The sequence below is a fragment of the Stigmatopora nigra genome, chromosome 11 (assembly GCF_051989575.1).
Source record: "Stigmatopora nigra isolate UIUO_SnigA chromosome 11, RoL_Snig_1.1, whole genome shotgun sequence".
Lineage (NCBI taxonomy): Eukaryota > Metazoa > Chordata > Actinopteri > Syngnathiformes > Syngnathidae > Stigmatopora > Stigmatopora nigra.
The window spans coordinates 6,195,010-6,209,965 of NC_135518.1; the positions used below are offsets into that span (position 1 = coordinate 6,195,010).

The 14,956-nt window shown below is 36.1% G+C and overlaps 1 protein-coding gene across 14 annotated transcripts in view; it reads left to right on the top strand.

Annotated features, from left to right (window-relative positions):
• The first annotated feature begins 2,216 nt into the window (after positions 1-2,216).
• Positions 2,217-14,956, top strand: part of stxbp5l (syntaxin binding protein 5L) — a 79,350-nt gene continuing 66,610 nt past the window's right edge. For all 14 annotated transcript variants that reach the window (XM_077728849.1, XM_077728852.1, XM_077728850.1 and 11 more), the window contains exons 1-2: positions 2,217-2,909; positions 14,398-14,495. In XM_077728849.1, the coding sequence (XP_077584975.1) occupies positions 2,739-2,909; positions 14,398-14,495 (269 nt within the window). In that variant the 5' untranslated portion in view covers positions 2,217-2,738. The remainder of the gene's footprint in view (positions 2,910-14,397; positions 14,496-14,956) is intronic.

Genomic DNA, 14,956 nt, shown 5'->3' on the forward strand with positions numbered 1-14,956 from the left:
GCCCAAAGTCAGCTGGGATAGGCTCCAGCACTCCCTGTGGCCCTAGTGAGGATATAGCAGTTCAGAAAATTAAACCAACAGGGTTTTCGCAAATACTTTCACCCATTAATGTTAGCCAAAGAGTTAAATAAGTGTCCTATAATCAGAGACTGGCTTCAAATTGTATTCACAGCCCTGCTTTTCTATAATATATGGTACCTTTGTATTGCTTAAAAATGCAAGACAGTCTTTCACCATCATAACAGAACCAAAATGCAAAAACAGACACATTTGGTTGTTGTGCATAGAAGGGAGGACATCAAACGATGCCAGAGGGGCAGAGGCTACTGCTGATGTAAAAGCTTACATAATATCACTCACCCTGAGCACTGGGATAAGGTAATTATGATACCTGATTTTCTTTTAATAGCTGTCTATTCATTTCATTTGTACTTAATTATTTTAATTGGTTTTTACCCAGTGGTATCTCAAATGTTTTTTAATTTGTTCATCTAATGCTGTGCGTTAACATTTTTTTTTATCTCATTCATTTTAACCTTTTTAGATTAGTCTGGGGTCATGCAGGGTTGCAAGCAAAATGTAGTAGTAATGCGTTTTTGTATTATTGTTCTCATTTGTTTCAATAGCTTTGTACATTTTTAGCAAGGGACTGTCACTCATAGGTTGGTGGTCTTGCTAATGCCAAACTGACGACGAAATTGACTTTTTTTTAATATACGTTTCATGAGTTTCTGTTAAATTATTTAAGCACAGTCTTAACCCTGACCAAGCTGAATGTTTCAGTGACCACACTTCTAAGGCTAATTGACCCACAGGGCAAATGAACTAAAGCTTGACATGTATTAGTTGATGACTTTCAGTTTTAAACTACCTTACGCTTAAGCTTTCATCCCATGAATCATAATTAAAAATGGATCCAAGATTAAATATGCCAACCCGACTCCATCATAATGTATAGGTGCTATTTTGATGATTTTATTATAAATGAATGAAATGCATTTGAAAATAAGCCACGGAGATAAGTGAGTTTTTAATTTCTGATTTTAGGTCTTTGTTTCAGGTGGGTTTAAAATGCAAATTGTTATCGTCAGGGGCCCAAGTGTTGTCACTGCTTTCAGTATCCAGCACCCCCCGCGACCCTTGTGAGGAAAAGTAGTATGGAAAATGAATACATGTTAAATAAAAACGTTAAAAATACATTAAGAGTATATAACTATATACAAATGTGTTCAAATCACTCTGTAATCTTTAGAGAATTGCTTCAGTTTGGAAGGCTTTTAGTTGTTATGTTCTTTTAGCTCTTGTGCTTTCATGTGCTACACTCACATTTCCTAGTCTATAAAATATTGAAATGCAGTAAAAATGCTCACCGACAAGCTTTGGTTTACTTAGATCTCAAACAAAACCAGTGAAATCAAAAGACTGAGGTAAACAAACGTTTTGTTGGATGTGGAAATGAAGAGAGGGAGAGAAAGAGAGATAAAGAGAGGTTTCACGATATTTAAAGTCTTGGTCTTAAAAAAAATACAACACAGTTGTGTAACATAATAATAAATAATTAGGAGCTCAGGTGTAGAATTCATATAATGGGGGCTAGAGCAAACTCACTGCATCATTATAAGTGGCCCATGACAACAAATTATGTGCATTTTTTTCATTAATAATAATTAAAATGTATGTATTCCCCAATGAAGGATTAATGACTACAGAAATCAGAGAATATTTGAAATTACATTTTAGAGAATTGAGAGTATATTTGGGTTGAAAAAGAAGATTAAAGTTGACAGACATAATGTCCATCCAAACGAAACTACAATTACAATGTAGCCCATGGCAAAAATGAGTTTGGTGAGTATCATTTTCCATCCAAAAATGATATGCTACAATCTTAGTATTGGGTTGATATTTGGCTGTTTTAAAATGTATCAAAAGCTCTTTTTAAATTTACAAAATTAAGATTTTACATTCAAATATCCAATCATTTGAGTTTCCTGAAATGTTGACTATATAATCAAAAACTTGTTCAACATTTCCCTTGACCTCCACGTTCTTCTGCGGAAATTTTCATTGGCAGCTCCAGCGGGAGAGACAAGAAGATGGAGAGAGAGAGAAAGAGAGAGAGAGAGAGAGAGAGAGAGAGAGAGAGTGAAAATCCGAGCAAGAGTGAGGCAGGGAAAAAGGAGGTGGGGCTAGGCTTGCTGAGTGTTTTCAGCACCGTGGACAGCTCCAGTTTCTGCATGTGTGTCTGGGCTCAAGCGAAGAGCAATCACATCCATCCTTGAACAAACCAATCCAGCATTTGTCGGGCTCTCTGTGCGTGTGTCTCTCTCTATCTGGATTCTGTGGACTCTTGCTGCTCCTACACGGTTAAAAGTGTATTTTATTTTCTTTTTATTAAGGAGCGGAACCTGCCTGCATCAAGTTCTTTTTGTTTTCCACTCTCACTGGAGCATGGCTGCGACTCGTCTCCGTAACCGTTGCTGATGTGTGGGATGTGCGTCCAACCTGCGCTGATCCTTCTTTAGGATCGCAAAAGTTTCAACCTTTCCAGACACATTCATTCAGCCAAGATGAGGTGCCTGCGTGACTTTTTAAATTTGACTTGAAGACAGCCGAGGAGAGAGTGGGCTGCGCAGCCTGACACATCTGCAGCAGTAGAGCTTCTCACCTAGTGTCTACCAAGAGCCTCATTTCACACTCTGTTCCATATTAGCGCAAAAAAAACAAAGACATCAGAAATGAAGAAGTTTCGCAAGGTGTTGGACGGCTTGACCACCTCCTCCCCGGGTGGCGGGACTATGGGATCGCCTTCATGTGGTAGCGCCGCCGGAACCCCCACCGCGGCACCCACCCCCAAAGAAATCGACGTGCAAGAGACACTGGTGTCAGAAAACTTTCAACTGTGTAAGGTGGGTGCATGACTAAGCTCTGTTTGCCTTCAGCCAGGCCGCCCTTGTGTCTTCCCCACCCTCTTTATTTACATTTGCGCACGCTGTGTTGACACCATAGCATCTTCCTCCACAATTTCTATTGAATTCTCCAATATTTCAGCCTTTGGGACCTCTATCAAAGTTCTCTACAATCCAAGAACATTGAATATTTTCACTGCTCATTTCTCATCCATTTCCATGGGTGCACATCTGGTGAAACGTACGCCAGGGCATCTTTGGGGAGCCCCACCAGCATGGACATGTGATCCAAACATCCAGAGAGCATGTTGGTGAATAGCTGCCTTGCTGTTGCATCAGCAAGCACACACAAGCGCCGTGCAGGCGATGACATAACTGGCGTCCCTCCCTTGCATACAAAGTGCACAAGAGGGACCCTGCAGTACTGTTCTTATAGTTGACGTGTTCTTCATCGTGTGTGTGTGTGTATGTGTGTGTGTGGAGCAAGAGGAGGGGGCTGGTGCTGATGTGCGTGCTAGCACCGGGGTTATACTGTAGGTGTATTTATAGCACGATGCATTTCGGAGCTGACTGCAGTGATTATTCCTCGCGCTGGATGGAAAAAGGGGGGAATTTTGGTGAGGTCTGTGAATAATTCATTAAGAAGCCAAGAAGAGTGCTGTATTTTGGAGTGGTGGTGGGAGGGTTGGGGGGTAGTTGGCCTTTTCTTTCTACAAAGATTGGAGGAGGAGGAGGTTGATTTACAAGAAAAGGAACGCTGCAGAGCACCTTCAACAAGGCAGACAGGGAGGAGAAAGTGCTGGAAAACCAGTAGCGGGATTAGCGAGTCCCATGCAGGAAGCTGCGCCTTCTTACTGAGTGCCTTAATGCACTGTTGATATTAAATACAGCAGATTGATTGACTGGAGATATCTTAGCAAAAGCTCAAGTGTATTAAATTTCTCCTCACCACTATTCGTGCGGGTGGATATGTACGTTTTGGATGTGTGCGTATCCTCCATGCATTTTTTTTTTAAAACTCAGACTGAGTTCAAAAGGTGATGGAAAAGTTGTTGTGGTGTATTACATGAACTTTGACCTGGTCAGACTACAGATTCTATGTGTCTATACTTACTGAAAAAATATTGGCTATCATGGTAATAGTGATAGATGTTCTTTTAATTGAGTGGGAATTACAATTAGTTTATCACTAGTGGAAGTTCCACCCATCTGAACTGGGAGGGATCCCAGTTCATATGGATGGGATGTTTAGTCAATAGTTTTGCCACACAATCATTTCCTCTCTTTGTTATTTTTCCCGCCCGCGTAATTTGGTTTCTTACCACATCCCAAAAACATGGAGATTAGGTTACTTGAACACAACTCAATTGTTCCTACATATGAGTGTGACCGTGAATGGTTGTTTGTCTCATTGTGCATTGCGATTGGTGGGCTACTAATCCAGAGTGTCCTCTATCAACAGTTGCATTCACCGCACAGTAGCTTTAGAATATCACCATGTGATGTGAATGAATAAATTCTGTGTTGCAAAAGCAGGACAGGTATTTTTCAGCACATTTTATGTGTTTTCTATGTGAAACATGCATATTTTCTTAATCCAGCCAGAGGAGTCTTCTATTCTTGTGCCAGGGGATCCTTTATTTTTTATTGAGATCGTGACCGTGTAGGTTTACTTAAGGGAATGAGAGTGTGCTGCTGAGACTGCACAGGCCGACATCAAGGACTACTTTTGCACCAAAAGCCAATGACCCCACCTGATTACGTTGACTCTCGGTGACCAAATTGCTTATGTCGGTGCCCAGAGTTTTACGCTTGAAATGAATCTCAAACTTTGATTCTTTGTTAGCCATTTTTTCCCCATTAGTCCTCAATATAAATGGACAATTCATCCTTACCTTCTTACTAAAGATACACTTTGAAGCTTTTGATATATGGTAATATGAGATGTGTTGGAAGTCAGTCAGAGTTATCACAGACATTGAGAGTGTGTTCACAGTGTGAGGGAATGTGATAAATATACATAATGTTGAATAAAATAGGAAATAATTTTCCTTTTTTCAAACATCCACTAGGTTAATGCTAATTTGCAAAGGGAGACAATTTAATATAAAACTCCCAACATAAAAAAAATAAGATATAAAAAATGTTAAAGCATCAAGACCAGTCAATATGAAAAAAAGGCTTTATTTTTTTATACAAGGGAAAGACAGGATGAGGAACCTGTCAGTTTGTTATCAGCATTAGATATAAAAAAAAAGGAAAAATAGGAGAACTAAAAAAATAAAATAATTTTTTAACATATCTTTATCAGAGTTAGCTTACACCTGTGTATAGAGATAGTCCATGTTGAGCAGTAAATTCCTCACAACACACTATAATGCACATTAAACAATTCACACTCCAAACAGAGAGTAAAGTGAGCTGTAAAATGTTAAAAAAAAACCTCCCAAAATTGAAATCCTTCATATGTGGACTTTTCAAGATGTTTCCAAGGATTTGTGTCATTGTAAAACTGTCCAAAATATAGTCAATTCACATTGTTGCAACAATCCCAAAAGATTTTACTACTGGCAAGACTAGCTACCTATTAGAATCATATTAAGTGTGATACTCAGGCAGAGTAACTGAAACAGATTATAAAAGTATAATCCAATAAAAAGGAGGAAAAAGAAATCGCTTTAGTTTGTTGAGCTGCTGTCTACATTTGCCATTACTAAGTGTCTATTACAGGAGTATTTATGAATAATCTGGCACTATCACCATTTAAACTGCTCTTTAATTGACATTTCAAGGCAAAATACATTGTAACCCATCCAAAAAGAGCCAAGCTGTTTAGTTTACACGTTTCAGACTCCTCAGGAAGAACTACAGATGTTAGGCAAGATGGATATTCGCTCATTTTAATCGTATTATATTTCACATTAATCTTCTGCCTTGGGATAGCTAGAAAAATGAAAGAAATTTTAAAAGTAATGACAGTTATTCTCTTAAAAGTTTCCTGTCTCATTATCTTAAGTGACATTGAAAGGATTTTTTTTGGAGAATGATTTTACAGGCCATTATAAAGGGTCAAGACAAATCCCATTTTGATATTAATAATTCGTTAAAGATGTCATTGATGAAAATGGCCTGAAGATATCCCGAGGGTGGACATTTTAACATGCTCTAGATCTGGATATAATGCGCAAGTGACAAGTGGCCTCTTTATTGAGGTAAAGGAGGCATTTTTAAATAAAATGTCCTTAAGGTTTATAAAATGTGTGCAAAAACCATATACATTTTGCACAAAATTTGGGAGATGAAAAGTTTATCCTTTAACTCATTTACTGCAATTAATGACAATAAACATCTACTTCATTTTGACTGGGAGCCATGTTCATTCATTTTCTAATGCGTTTACCCTCTCCAGCATCGCGGGGGGTGCTGGAGCTAATCCCAACTAACTATGGGTATATGGCAGGGTGGCCAGCCAATCACAGGGCACAAGGAGACATGCTCACACTCATACCAAGGCACAATTGATAGTGTTTAACCAGACTGCCCTGCATGTTTTGGGGATGGAAACTGGATTACCCGCAGAAAACCCATGCAAGCCTAGAAAGAACATTTAAAAGCCACACAGCCAGGTCACACTTAGCATCAAATACTCACCCCAGAACTGTAAGGCTTACACAATAACCATTCGACCACTGACTTTTTTTTTGTGTGAGATAGGTTTTTTTCTTATTTTTTCCCAATTTCCAAAAATAGTCACTTACCTGATAATATTTTCATCTCTTCATGGTGATGTCACAATATTCAATAGTGTTTGTTTATGAGTGTTTAAGTGTGGGAGTCTTTCTGGTTTATTTCTCAAAGTTAGTCATGACTTGTCTTTGTTGTTGCAATGTGGGAAGATGAAATCGACACACCATTTTTTTTCCTTAAAGCAGTCCATGTTGGAAATTGTGGTTGCAGGAGTGCTGATAGTGTTTTTTTAATTTTATTTTAGATTTTTTTTTAACTCTCCCACAGATTGAATGATATCAAGGGAGAAAGATGAGGTAGCAGGTGGTTGAGCGCCTCGTTGAATCTGTCTTCTCATTTCTAGCGAAGAAATGTTGAGAGAAAATGAGCTGGGAATCATTCACCAGCATTTCTTACCGGTTGCTTGACAGACAGCAAGCTCTAAAAAATGTTTAAATACTTTTTTCATGAATAAAGAGCTTTTTTTCAGATAGAATGGTACCTTCAGTAACTTGCTTAACAAGTTTTCAGAGATATGATTTGCAGAATTACTTTTTTTTGCCTTGTTTTGTCATGCAAAATTTGAAATATGAGTGCTGCATGGTAGTATTGAACTAATCCAGCCAAACCACTATGCCAAACTGGTGACCCGAGGCTTAAATTTGGCCCACCAGATCACTTTGTGTGGCCCTTAAATGAAATTATTCAAGTTTTTCCCAGCCAAAATGAATTGGACGTCCAGCGCCATCAATGACATCAGAATAAGATAAAAAAAATCTGTGGTTTGGCCCTCCTAAGTATTCCTCCACTATGGTGTGCGCCCATGATAAAGATGAGTTTGACACGCCACAACTATATAAACGTTCTTGTTGCCATAAGACTCCATAAGAAGATTTGAATGAGTTCTTGTTCACAAGAGCATTTGGAATCTGCTGTGTAATTCCCATGTAATCCTGCTATAAAAAGCCATCCAACCAGCAGCTAGAAATCACAACAATACCTTAAAGCACTCTCGATTTGGCTCTTACCCAAGATTGTTCTCAAATTGACTCCCTCATATCCTCCAATAATAAGCTGTAATGCGTTACATTAGCTTGAAATATTAACACTATTCCTGTTGCTAGTGAACACTGGAAATAGTGACAGATGAAATGATCTTAAAATAAAAGCACCACATGGACTACACAAAACAAAAGACTTTTTCTTTGCTTGCTCTAAGCAAGTATGCTAAGAGCATGTGACTGTAATGTCAGCACACAACTAGTGCAAACAGGACTGAAAGGAAAACAATGTGTGCAAATATCCAACAGAAAGGAGAGTGACTAAACTAAATTGATGTCAGACACTGCTAAAAAATATATCTGGAAAGATTTTATGGTGTGAGGTCAAACAGTTAGACTGATATACTTTCCTTTTATTAATATTATTTTTAATAATTTGAATAGTTTTCAGGTTGGCATGCCTGTTATGTGTCTAAAACATTTTTTTTTGAGATAGAGGATACTATAATGACAAAAAACTGCTTGAAAAAGTAGTACTAATAAAATTAATCTAAACAAATATTTTCAAGAAAAGAAAAAAATAATTAGAACTAGCCAATCTACTCTAAAAAAAATGAATCAAACTTATTGGAATAAAAAAAAAACCTTAAAGTATAATAAAAAGAAAAATATTAGAACCTTGCACTATGGCAAATGTGCATTTAATAACAATGACATCACAAGGGAGGAAATGTAATCTGGCATAGTTGCATTCGATTGGCTAAAGTAGTACACCAACAGCTGGAAATATTCATAATCAAGTTTTCCTCCACTATTATACCACAGAAAAATAAAAATGGCAAACCGATCCGCAGACAGACATATTGGGTCCTGGTCTTTGTTCCAACCGAACCAGTGCTCACAGTTTAAACCAATGAGGTGTCTTTTAAAACAAGTTGCACCTGACTTTAATCGAATGATTACACTTCCAAAAGCTATCTTCTTGTTTAGTTAGAATGAAAACCTGCACCTACTAGCATGACAATTGTTAGAATGTGAACAGGGGTTAGCATTTTAATACTGATTTAGTTGGAGTCTTGCCTGGTTGATTTCCTCTTAGTATTTGAAGGTAATTCTCTACTTATCATTTATTTTATTGACTATACTGCAAGATGAGTGGGTTTTAGATGTCAATGTTGGCAATGTAGTGCATTGCAATGACCCTGCAATTTTTGTCAGACTAAAGTAGGAAATGTGGCTGAGCTATGTTTGCGTTTGTGTGTGATTGTGTACAAAATTGCTTCTGCTCCATTGTGGGCCTCCGCAATTTTGTGCGTCCACTTTGTCTGTAGGATTCGGCCAGCTTGCCTCACCTCATGTTGTACAAATGCAATCGGCTGAGCTTTTCTAACAGGCTCTCATTGCACTTCAATGCACTCTCTTCAACAGATCAAGCTTGGCAAGGGTGCCTCTTCTCTCCCCTTGCTTGATTAAGCGCTGTGTTAATATGCAGTAATTTTAGTGACGTGTGGCTTCTAGTGAGTACACATTCTCATACATGAAGCAAGTGTGTCGTGCATGTTTAGTTTAAGTTAGTCGCAAAATACTCCCAACTTCAACTAGGCGCAATTATTTTTTTTCTTTTAATCTCTCCTGACCTAACCTTTTTCTTATACAAGGTGATTCAAAATAATACAGATACTGTCATGTGTATATTTAATTAATGTTGGTGACATAAACTAGAGTAATGAATGTAATGGGCTTGCTAGAAAGTGTGGAGAAAAGTGAAACACTCTGTAAAAGCATAACATGAGGAACATGATAGCCTGTGAAAGACATTTGAAAAGTGTTCAAGAACATTGCTTGTTAGGTGTCCTTAGCTTTGACTTTCATGTTTTTAGATTTCTTCAAAAGAGCTTGTATTTTTTTTCTCTTCTTTTGGTACCTTTTAGTCGCTTCTAATTGCACTCTCCTGATTGACAAAAATTACAGGTTTATGTATATGTGTGTTTGTATATGTGTATTTGTATGTGTATTTGTGTGTATGTATATATATATATATATATATATATATATATATATATATATATATATATATATATATATATATATATATATATATATATATATATATATATATATATATATATATATATATATATATATATATATATATATATATATATATATATATATATATATATATATATATATATATATATATATATATATATATATATATATATATATATATATATATATATATATATATATATGCATGTATATGAATGTATGTATATGCATGCATATATATGCATGTGTATATATATGCATGTGTATATATATATGCATGTGTATATATATGCATGTGTATATGAATATATGCATGTATATATATGCATGTGTATATATATATATGCATGTATATATATGCATGTGTATATATATATATATATATATATATATATATATATATATATATATATATATATATATATATATATATATATATATATATATATATATATATATATATATATATATATATATGCATGTATATATATGCATGTGTATATATATGCATGTATATATATGCATGTATATATATGCATGTATATATATGCATGTATATATATGCATGTATATATATGCATGTATATATATGCATGTATATATATGCATGTATATATATGCATGTATATATATGCATGTATATATATATGCATGTATATATATATGCATCTGTTATCTTATTTATTATGTTTTATCCACATATGATCAGGCACTGGGAAAGTTAAAAACCCTAGGCAACACTCCATATTTAGTCCTCCCAAATCGCCTCAGTGAAAAATCACAAGCAATTCCTCCTCCTCATCGCTCCTTACAGCTGATGTTTTCATGGCCGGCAAACCCACGCTTTTATCAAGTGGAAACATACGGCTAACCTTTCCATTCGACCTGAAAGGTTTTCTCGGTTAAATGCTGCCAGACAATATGCACAATTGTATCTGAAGGAAGGGCATGTTTATCTCAATACTGAACCAATCAATGCACATTTGCAATTTGAAAACCTTCTTAGCTACTGTTGTACTACTTTTTGTGTTTCTATATTGCAAGTAACCTACTTATTCTTTATATGAAGTGTTTATATGAGTGTTTTTGAAATGCTTTTAAAAATATATATGTATATAATTGAACAGAACATTCTGAGTGTTTTTTAAATGCTTTTAAAAATATATATGTATATAATTATATATCTTTTTTCAATCACTGAGCTCTTCTTTTGCTGCATACTTACTGTTTGGCAAGAGAAAATCAGCCTCAGCATCAACAGCAGCAAATGTAATGCTTTCAGCAAAAGAAACACAATAAGTGTATGTATTTTTAGCTGAACTGGAACAGAGCAATGACATATTTTTAATAATTCCTAATTCCTTCTTTGATGTGGCTAGATTCATCTAGATTGGACATTGAATTTATCTAAGGAAGTAAATAAGAGTCCATTTGAAAAACATGTACAAACACTCCACAAAAAAGCCACACTACTTAATTTAGGATTTTCAGTAGACATAGTAACTAAAATTATTTTCTTTTGTATTATAACAATATCTATAAAGGTAATATGTTGAACCTGATTAAATCAATTGATATAACTTTTCTTTATCATGTTTGTGGGCGATATTTAAATTTCGGCTTAAACTGAATTAATTGCCACTGTGGTGACCGCACGTCCGCCTTAGAGTTCGAAGATCAAGGGTTCAATCCCTGGTGGGTTCTAGCCATTCTGTGTGCCATTTGCATTGTCCCCGTGCTTGTATGGGATTTCTCCACTTACTCTGGTTTAATCCCACATCCCAAAAACATGCATGGCATTCCAATTAAATGTTCTAAGTCTCCCTAGGTATATAACTGTGTTTGTCTCCTAGTGCCCAATGATTGGCTGGGAACCAATTCAGGATATACATTACCTTTTGGGCTAGAATAGGCTCCAGCATGTCTTCAACCCTTGTGAGGATAAGCGGTACAGAAAATGAATGAATGTATGAAGCTTCTGAAGTCCAGTTTGCTTAGAATTTTGAGTTAAAACTATTTAACTGAAAACCAGTTCGTTTTTTCCTGATATTTTTGTTTTTGTTTTCCATCAAAACTTGAAAATGCACATAAAATTGTTTGTATTCAACATTTTAAGTTCTGATAACTCACTATTATTTGATTACTATTGTGACCAGTTCCACCTAAACCAAAGGCGTTTTGAACAAGTAAACTCATTGGCCGCCATTAAAGGTGATAAATGTCTAATTCCTTTTAACTGCCAGTCTCTCAAAGTCAAAACAAACTGGATATATATCACCGTCAATGGGACGAAAGCGTAGAAGACACAAAAATTACATTGACAACTTGGTCAGAAATAAGGCTCAGTGTGATCATTACTCTTAATATGTGTAGCTTTACCTTTAGTGTATAATTGGGTGGCAGTAGGAAACATGATTTCTATTTATAGAAACAGTGGTCTAGACCGTCTCTGCAGCTTAGCACTGTTTGCAGAGGAATGGCGAGAGAATGGTGGGTGGCGTGAGGTGATAGAAGACTGCAAGGTTTAGGACTTACAAGTCAGGCACTTGGATAGATCAGGAATGTGTGCTTAAATGTTTGTTCGGATGAACATATTGAGGAAACAATAGAAAATTGAAAGAAAAGTGAGGTAGTGTCAGGAGCAAAGTTGATTTAACACCGCCTTTATCATTTTAAACAGAGATGAATTATTGCCACTCAAAATCTGGTATAGGTTGGGTGGATGTTTTAGTGTGGATCTGAACTGTTGCTACAAATGATACACTTAAAGAGAGCAAAGAAAAATACATTATAGAGCCGGCCATGCAATATGTATGAGATGCTCTTGGAACCATCAGAGTAAATGCACTTTTTTGCACCACTTTTTGGCTATTTAGTGTGTATATGTGGGGGATGGCGCTTCTGTATCCCAACAACTGTGCATTCGATTGGGGTCAGAGGGCCTAAGAGGGTCTAATGGAAACTCCTATAAGTCGAGTGAGTTTTTATGTTTCTCTTTTCTGTTGATTAATTCCTCTGCTCTGTGTGTTTTTATTTAATATGTGGCTGAAATGGCATGACATTTTATTGGATAGTTGCAACAGTGAACTTGATTTAATATTTTAAGGAATATGGATACATTTCTTCAGACATTTCACATGAATAAACATGACTTCATTGAACTATAAAAACAGCATGATAGCCAGCACAAGCGATTCTTGACATGTTGAAAAATATAACTAACGAGGAATTTTACGTCAGTATTTGCAACTAACTGTACCCTTGTCTAATTAGTGACTATTTTCAGAAGTACCTCCAAATTTCATCAGACATTTTGACTTGAATAAACTTAATTGACATTACTGTACCACAAAACCATGGCTTGATTGTCGATCACAACCAATTCTTGACATCATCTTGTAAAAAAATATGGTTAACCTTTTTTTGATCAATTTAAAAATGGTCCTTCCCTTACAATAGTGCATATACGCCCAAATTACTAAACACGTGAATAAACAGGACTTAAACTGCATTCTTGTCATGATTGCGAACATTGTTTGCCAAGAATTCACTCACTACTACTTGTTATGCACATAGTAAGAACAGTGATTCTATTTAATGTTACAAAAGGGTAATGTTTGTTTTGTATGGGAATTTACTGGCGTACATGGCGTTTTTATCACTGTGTTGTTTCTCATTTTCCCTATCTCACTGGATCACCACTGAGCAAATATATTGTGTTTGTCCACAGACGCTCATATTATCCTTCCAAAGTCATGTCTGTGCATGCCTAATTAATGCTCAAAGGCTGTAGAAATGAGGTCGTGCAGAAGGGTTACAATAAATCTGGCAGCAATAGAAAACAAGCAACCTCCAATATTGTCAAAGATAGTTGATAGAAATCATTAATTAGCATCAGTCACAGTAGAATTGTTCAGACGCCCACCACACTTTGTTCACCACTCCTATATCGGAAATGTCTATCTCTCCACATCGGACTATAGGGTATATATTAAAGGAAATGGGCAAATTTGGGAAATGAAAACATGTAGAATGGCTGACAACACTTATTTTCAGAGGGGAACAACACAAGTGGAATCAATTCCATTTTTGATGTGATACCTTGTCTATAATTTCTTGTTTTTTAATCTCAATTAGAATTCAGCCCATGTAAATTTTGGTCCACTATCACTGTTGTTTTTAATTATGTGCCAACAAAGTCAGCAGTGTTCCTGTAAGAGGCCTGCTTAGAATGACAGAACTGCCTCAGGAATACTTTCTATTCTTGAAAGATTTGACGATTTACCATTATTAGACAACATTCCTTTAATTGAAAAAATGCTTTAGAAATTACCTATTTTTACATTAACTATTATTATCATTTACAACCCTCAAAATAAAGAACACATCAACCAGTAACAATCATTTGATCATTGTCATCCCTCTATGTTATTGCAATGGCCCTTTTAATTTGAAAATATGGATTCATAAAGATTAATTCAAACATAATTCACACACACTGAAGCAATCCTGCGGGGGTGCATAATCCCACTTTCAGACATGCAAGAGAGCTGTCTGTGAAAACACTTTGCAGGCTATTATTGGCAAAGGCAATCCTTCATGTTATTTTATTGAATTAAATAAGAAAGATGCTTTAACAGAACAGTAGAATATGACTGGCTGAAAGCATTGATGTTTGTTGTCTGTTGTTTTTTTTTTTTTGTTTGCAGACAGTGCGTCATGGTTTCCCCTACCAGCCCACTGCTTTGGCCTTCGACCCCGTGCAGAAAATCCTGGCCATCGGCTCCAGATCAGGTGGCGTTCGGATGTATCCTTTCATCTTCATCACCTAACCTAAGAACCAAGAGACACCTCAGCCAACTGTATGTATGCTAAAATTTGAACAAAACAACCAAATAGAAATCGCCATGTGTGAAATCATATCTGACCAAAAAACACTGGGAAGAATTTGTGTTTGCTCGTCTATAACGTGCCCCAAAACCTATATATCTGTTGTTCTTATCTCTGCCAAGGTTATGAACAGGACTTATTTCACCCAACAGAATCGTCTGGAGGTGTGCGACATAGGCTTAGAAAGAATGTATTTAGTTTCATCATGATAATAATCCATGATCCTTCAAGGGGAAATTCAATTTACACTTTTTTTTAGTTTTTTTTTTCTTGGCTACTGCTCAGAGAAGCATGTAGGCTTGTAAGGAAATAAGTGAGATTGAGGAGTGACTTTTAAGGAGAGATTATTGTGCCTTGCTAATGGGCACATTTGTAGCA